Here is an 8,132-nt window from a genome sequence, read left to right as displayed (position 1 = left end):
CATTTAAAGTGTCGTGAAAGCCAGATGTGTACATGCTCTTATTTTTTCTAAAGTGTATTTCGTTGTCATTACTGTATCAATAAACAATACCCAGGGGGGGAAATTACGAACGCGTGGTTCGTTGGAAGAGCCCCAATGCAGGCAAACAGTCGTGTAGTGATATCGTAAAACATGTCTAAAAACGTCTAAACTTAAAAGGGCGAATTGGAGGGTGTCGTAAATGTGGAAATAACTTGCTGTCATGATAAAGCTAGTGGAAGTTTTATGGGTTTTGTAAAAATGTTATTATTTTGTAAACGTGATAATTTAATCTTCAAGTCGAATTTTTGGTTAGCATAGTAAATTTGCTGAACACATTGTCGTTAACAAACAAAACGAAAACGAAAGGAAGAAAAAAAAAATCGAAAAAGTTAAAAATAATGTGTCTGATGAACGATTTTAGATTTGTATTAGTTTTTTTTTATTGTTTTTTTTTTATGTGGTGTGTACTGACAGAGTTTAGTGTGCGCGTGCTAACTTGAACGTGAGTCTACATAATCGCTTGCGTGAGCATTCTTTTCGGCACATGTGAATACAAAGTTTGCAGAACTGTAACATAACGTCACGCTCAAAAGATAATTGCCTATGTCATTTTTTTAGTGTGTTGAGAAAAACGTTTTTGGTTTCTGAACAATCTGCCTATTTCATTTTAGTGATAAGTTGCAAAGTGCCTATCTCGACAGTTGACAGCGGGATAAGGGAGAGTTAAAGAGCTGGCAGCAACGTTTTCAATCAGCACAACTGCATAACAACCCCAAAAAGCTGTTGCATACCAAAAAAGTGTTCCGCTGAAAAGTGCCTAACTCAGAAACGAGAACGGCAGTTTTGCTTACGTAACCGTGACGATGGTTTCCGATGGTCTGAGAGTTTGTACTCTGTAGATAGATACCCTTCCAGTAGCTTCCCCTGTAGTCTCACTGCAGAAATGCCTAACACATACAGAGTTAGGTTATTTTCTTATGAGCGTGACTATAATGCACCATGACATCTCGCATCAACAAGAAGGGCAAAGCCCATACGACTCACATGCTTGACCTCGACCTTTAGGGTAACTAAACCTAGCAATGACATCATACACTAAGAACTGCTTTACACATTTTTCCTACCAAAATACATGTGACCTTGACCCAAGGTCAAGGTCATCCAAGGTCATGCAACACAAAGCTGTTAATTCAAGACATAGGAAGTACAATGGTGCTTATTGGCTCTTTCTACCATGAGATATGGTCACTTTTAGTGGTTCACTACCTTATTTTGGTCACATTTCATAAGGGTCAAAGTGACCTTGACCTTGATCATATGTGACCAAATGTGTCTCATGATGAAAGCATAACATGTGCCCCACATAATTTTTAAGTTTGAAACAGTTATCTTCCATAGTTCAGGGTCAAGGTCACTTCAAAATACAATCCAACTTTGAAGAGCTCCTGTGACCTTGACCTTGAAGCAAGGTAAACCAAACTGGTATCAAAAGATGGGGCTTACTTTGCCCTATATATCATATGTAGGTGAGGTATTCAATCTCAAAAACTTCAGAGAAAATGGGAAAAATGTGAAAAATAGCTGTTTTTTAGGCAACATTTATGGCCCCTGCGACCTTGACCTTGAAGCAAGGTCAAGATGCTATGTATGTTTTTTGGGGCCTTGTCATCATACACCATCTTGCCAAATTTGGTACTGATAGACTGAATAGTGTCCAAGAAATATCCAACGTTAAAGTTTTCCGGACGGACGGACGTCCGGACGGACGGACGGACGACTCGGGTGAGTACATAGACTCACTTTTGCTTCGCATGTGAGTCAAAAATGTCGCAATGATTACTTAGATATTTGTAAACAGCATTTTCGTATCTTAAGTTTATAGAAAGTTTAAATAAATGTGTATGCAGCCGTCGCTTGTTCAAAACATTTTGACCTTGGGGGGTGTAATTACGCTAGGTTTTGTGGCTACTAAGTCTCCTGTTTTAGGTATAGACATTGCTGTCTTTTGTATTTTGCAATTTGGTGCAACATTTTTCTCTCTCTAAGATTGCGACAATTAATCTTTTAAGTCTCGTTTATCTTCAATGAGTTTTTTTTTTAAACCCACCAGGAATAGCATGTATGCGTGTCAAACTAAACGTAAAGACATTTTTGTGTTCTCTGGTTTGGAGAACACTGTGAATACGAGCGAACACAAACGCTGCATTTCTGATAGTGCTGTGAGTAGGGGAAGGTTGCCTAATATGGACCACCCCCGCTTCTGACAAACTAACGGTGCTAGAGCGCTCAAAACAATTCCATTCGCTGTATTTACCCTCTGTGGATAGAAATGTCAAAACAGTTGCAGAATCACAAACCGCAAAAACGTTAGGATTTTTCTCTTTTTTACACTTTTGGCAGCGTTCACTCTGAATTTGACGCTTAAAACGGACTAGTTTCTGTCCACAGCCCAAGCTGTTATCACACATACATTGCTAGATATGACAGCTAAGACTGTATTTGTTACATTTGGGCAGTGTTGACCCCAAGTTTCTACTGCAAACACAAAAGAAGCAAAATCTGGAAGTATGTGTGTGTTTCCTCAAATGGACCACCTTCAACAAAGAGAAGAAAATAAAAGCTAAAGGCTGGTTTCTTTATTTCATTAAGAAGCTTGCTTAAAATTTATAACTAGCACTTGAGTTTTCAAAAAAATATATCAAATAGGCTTAGTCTTCTTTTCGTGTAAATTTACAATTTCATTATTCTTTCTCTGTTTTTGATAAGTTTCTTTAATTTTCTGCTGAACTTTGAATAATGTTCTCAACAAACCGAAACAGATACATCTAAAGCATATTTGAATATGTCTGACTTGCACACTAAGTTGTATTATGTTATTTTGAAGTATAGGGGGCTTTCTACAGTGATTCGTTAAGGCCTCTTGACTGGTGCATATTAGGCACTAATGCTCCTAATATTGACCATTCATTTTGTGAATGTTTCTGTATTTCATTTGTGCTGAATGTCAATCAAAGCGTATTCACTCTAATTAGGCCTGACGGTTAACTAAAGAGAGAAAGACTACCAAACACAAAATGAAACTTCTTCGCAAGAATTCAAGTTAGTTATCAGCAAGAAACAAAAAGTGGTCCACATTAGGCAACCTTCCCCTAAACTGTACTCTATGGTTTGACCTATTATACTCTTCTAGATTCACACATTAATGAAATTGACGGACTCATTAGGTTGATTCTCCAATAATGGGTTTTGTAACCTATCCTTGCTAAATCACGTTTAGTGTTCTAACTGGAGAAGACTGCAAGTAAAATCGTTCCCCCAACCCCTCCTCCCACATGCGCGTGTACACGTTAAACACGTTTTCCCTGGCATCGATATGTTAGAGCCATAAAACGGTCTCACCTGTGACATATGGCCAGTTAAGGTGAAATGTTTTACCTGTGTTTTTCCTGTGTTTGCGACAGGTGGGATGGACACCATGGATGGCTATGACTACAAACAACCACAGGACACAGTAAGTGGTTAAATCTGCAACATTTCTGGGGTTTAGAACCAGGTTGGGAGTGGTAATGGTTGGCACAGTAAAGGAAGGGGGAGGGGGGAGTGATGCTAGTGGTTGGGGGTGGGGTGTTCGTGGAACTGTGTAGGTATGAGAAAACGTACGGGGACAGACAGACAGACAGGCAGACACACACACACACACATGCACGCTCGCGCGCTCACAAACACGCACATACGCACGCGCGCACACATGCAAGGACACACACACACATGCAAAACCACACACACACACACACACACTCACACACACAAACACGCGCACACACACACACACACACACACACATACAAACACGCACAAACACGCACACGCACGCACGCACACACACACACACACACACACACACACACACACACACACACACACACACACATTAGGCAATTGCTTTCTGTCTTGAAGTGAGCAAAAAAAAGCATGCTTATGTGGCAGATTTGATTGATGCCGGGGTCTGCCCAGGGGAATGTGCAGAATGTTTCTCTGTCTTGTGGTGAATTTCTGACCTCGCGTTGTGTTCTTATGAATGTGTGAATATCTTCTGTTTCCCCCCTTGTATCCCCGATGCAAACAACGTAACAATCGCACGGCCTCAGGCCTTCTTACGCTCAAATAAGGTAGTCCACACCGTGGTTGAACATTTTAAAGAATCTTTATTTCATTGTTAGTACTCCGGTTAGCCTACCGCCCTGATATGGCTCTTCGTGGTCGGCTGGGCGTTAAGCAAACAAAGAAACTCTAAAACTCCGGTTAGCCTCACGCAACTATCACACCTCTTCTGGTTTCTGCCTGTCTTCCTTTCTCTCGCTTTCTCTCATGGTTACGTTTTCGTCAGTCTTCGTCGTCGCCTAACTGTCCACTACCTATCCTTTCCCGTTTCCAATGCTTGGACACCGGTTAACAGGTTATCTGAATCTTTAATAATGAATAACCCGTGGACTGGGTGGCCGAGTGGTAACGCACTTGCGCTCGGAAGCGAGAGGTTGCGAGTTCGACCCTGGGTCAGGGCGTTAGCAATTTTCTCACCCCTTTTCTAACCTAGGTGGTGGGTTCAAGTGCTAGTCTTTCGGATGAGACGAAAAACCGAGGTCCCTTCGTGTACACTACATTGGGGTGTGCACGTTAAAGATTTCACGATTGACAAAAGGGTCTTTCCTGGCAAAATTGTATAGGCATAGATAAAAATGTCCACCAAAATACCCGTGTGACTTGGAATAGTAGGATATGCGCCGAAATGGCTGCGATCTGCTGGCCGATGTGAATGCGTGATGTATTGTGTAAAAACAATTCCATCTCACACGGCATAAACAAATCCCTGCGCCTTGAATATGTGCGCGATATAAATTGTACCCACGGAATACGCGCGATATAAGCCTCATATTGATTGATTGATTGATTGATAACCCCCGCCCTTGGACGCCGATTAACAGGTTGTCCGCAACTAGTAAAATGACTAAGCCCTATTCTTGGACGCCGATTAACAGGTTGTCCGCAACTAGTAAAATGACTAAGCCCATTTCTTGGACGCCGATTAACAGGTTGTCCGCAACTAGTAAAATAAATAAGCCCTCTAGTAAAATAAATAAGCCCTATTCTTGAACGCCGATTAACAGGTTGTCCGCAACTATTAAAATGAATAAGCCCTATTCTTGGACGTCGATTAACAGGTTGTCCGAAATCTTAACAAACAGATACTCCCTACTCCTGGACACCGATTAACAGGTTGTCCGCAACTAGTAAAATGAATAAGCCCTATTCTTGGACGCCAATTAACAGGTTGTCCGAAATCTTAACAAACAGATACTCCCTACTCCTGGACACCGATTAACAGGTTGTCCGAAATCTTAACAAACAGATAATCCTTACTCTTGGACACCGGTTAACAGGTTGTCCGAAATCTTAACGAATAAAAAGAAGAGTAGCTTACGCTGACAAATTTTAGCTCTAAAAATGCTCCCGGTTAATCAAGGAGTCCCGAGCGCGCGGAATTCGAAACGTTATATAACCCCCCCCCCCCCCCCCCCCCCCCAATTCCTGGACTACTTCGCATCCTCATGCGCTATGACGACCTCTGACCCTAAATCACTATCTTCCGGAAAATAATCCGATTCCTTCTCGAATTACACAACTTCGTTTTCCGCTAAACATCGTCAAGCACCTAATTCTGGAAATAGCTCTTGGCACAAAGAAGCCCATCATTATATCGAATAACTGGCGTATATCGATATCAATAAAGTTAGCGATTCGTCGTCTGCGATAAAGTCACGTCTGCTCAAAGCGTCTGTTCTAAACCGTCACCTCAACGACTGTCGTACGTCGTAAATTACGTCACATGGAATCAGGTGAAGCAGCGAAGAAAAGAAACAAAGTGCAGACGTACCGCTGAGCGATAGTGGGCTCACTCAGGCATACGCATACATTCCGAACATCGTCACGTGGACCGTAGGGCTATTCCCTCACACTTACTTTAAAAACAAGAGGCGAAGCCTTCAAGGCTCACGTAAGAAATCGACAAACAGTAACACAAACTCAATCACTCCGTCACACATACACACACACACACACACACACACACAGTAAGCATAGGTGACACTGTGCAAGAAAGCGATACACTAGATCTAGATCTGAATGGCCGATTTCGAAGAAAAAAATAGTCTCGGCCCGCTCAAAATAACAATGACCGAGACTTTCAGTAATTCCTTCGCGTGACGTCTAACCCTCTTACGTCATAATGTGACGTCTTCAAATGTTGTGACGTCTTCAAATGTTAAAGTTTCTACCACAGACATACATACATACGCCCGCACGCACGCACGCACGCACAGACAGACAAAAGTTAGCATCGCATAGGCTACACTTACGTGAGCCAAAAATACAGATGCAAATAAAAATCAGAAGCATGTATGGTATGTTAAATGTGACTTGATTCAATAAATGGACACCACTAAATAAGAATGTAATAATGTAGTGTGTTTGCTGGCAGGTATTTAATTGTGTTCGATTACTTGCAGTCGTGAACTTTCTACACGTTTTGTTTTCAATTTGCAGATGAGAACGTCTCTGTAGACATTGCAGTCTCTTTGACGAACCTCGAACGAGATCAAGAAGAATGGGAGAGAATGCAGAGACACTGCTGACTGCTCTCCAAACACGTTCACTTACATACATGAACAAGAAATAGGAAAGGAAGGAAGGGGTGGGGTGGGCGTTGGAGGGCTATGGAGGGGGAATTATGTCTTTTACATCCTGACAGTTTGTCAGAGGTACTGATTTGACGGACGGTTACTCTCTCTCTCTCTCTCTCTCTCTCTCTCTCTCTCTCTCTCTCTCACTCTCTCTCCCTCTCTCCCCCCCCCTCTCTCTCTCTCCCCCCTCTCTCCCTCTCTCTCTCCACCCCTCTCTCTCTCCACCCCTCTCTCTCTCTCCCCTCTCCCCTCTCTCCCTCTCTCTCTCTCTCTCCCTCTCTCTCTCTCTCTCTCTCTTTCTGCTTTGAAAGTAAGCTCATTGGAATTAAACGCACCTAATAGATTTTTTTGAAATTGCAATAAGTTTTAAAAGTTCTTTGAGGAACAGGTGATAGCAGTACTAGTGATATCCCCTCGTATTTGTTTTCCCTTTTTACGTAGAGGGGGGAATCGAGACGAGGGTCGTGGTGTATGTGCGTGTGTGTGTGTGTGTGTGTGTGTGTGTCTGTCTGTGTGTGTGTGTAGAGCGATTCAGACTAAACTACTGGACCGATCTTTATGAAATTTGACATGAGAGTTCCTGGGTATGAAATCCCCAGACGTTTTTTTCATTTTTTTGATAAATGTCTTTGATGACGTCATATCCGGCTTTTCGTGAAAGTTGAGGCGGCACTGTCACGCCCTCATTTTTCAACCAAATTGGTTGAAATTTTGGTCAAGTAATCTTCGACGAAGCCCGGACTTCGGTATTGCATTTCAGCTTGGTGGCTTAACAATTAATTAATGACTTTGGTCATTAAAAATCTGAAAATTGTAAAAAAAAAATTTTTTATAAAACGATCCAAATTTACGTTCATCTTATTCTCCATCATTTTCTGATTCCAAAAACATATAAATATGTTATATTTGGATTAAAAACAAGCTCTGAAAATTAAATATATAAAAATTATTATCAAAATTAAATTGTCGAAATCAATTTAAAAACACTTTCATCTTATTCCTTGTCGGTTCCTGATTCCAAAAACATATATAGATATGATATGTTTGGATTAAAAACACGCTCAGAAAGTTAAAACAAAGAGAGGTACAGAAAAGCGTGCTATCCTTCTTAGCGCAACTACTACCCCGCTCTTCTTGTCAATTTCACTGCCTTTGCCATGAGCGGTGGACTGACGATGCTACGAGTATACGGTCTTGCTGAAAAATGGCATTGCGTTCAGTTTCATTCTGTGAGTTCGACAGCTACTTGACTAAATGTTGTATTTTCGCCTTACGCGACTTGTTTCATTTTATACTGATGTGTAGATATTCTCCCTTTAAGTAATGTTCTTGTCTCTTCATGATTACAATGATCTGTAATGTTCCTGTTTTTAT

The 8,132-nt window shown here is 41.4% G+C and overlaps 1 protein-coding gene across 1 annotated transcript in view; it reads left to right on the top strand.

Annotated features, from left to right (window-relative positions):
• Positions 1-6,918, top strand: part of LOC138973585 (hemicentin-2-like) — a 117,858-nt gene extending 110,940 nt beyond the window's left edge. The window contains exons 43-44 of the mRNA XM_070346294.1: positions 3,483-3,532; positions 6,622-6,918. Coding sequence (XP_070202395.1) covers positions 3,483-3,532; positions 6,622-6,639 — 68 coding nt within the window. The 3' untranslated portion in view covers positions 6,640-6,918. The remainder of the gene's footprint in view (positions 1-3,482; positions 3,533-6,621) is intronic.
• Positions 6,919-8,132: the final 1,214 nt, after the last annotated feature.

The sequence above is a fragment of the Littorina saxatilis genome, linkage group LG8 (assembly GCF_037325665.1).
Source record: "Littorina saxatilis isolate snail1 linkage group LG8, US_GU_Lsax_2.0, whole genome shotgun sequence".
NCBI classification, from domain to species: Eukaryota; Metazoa; Mollusca; class Gastropoda; order Littorinimorpha; family Littorinidae; genus Littorina; species Littorina saxatilis.
Note: the sequence above shows the minus strand (reverse complement) of the source record. Positions and strands in the feature narration are given on the sequence as shown.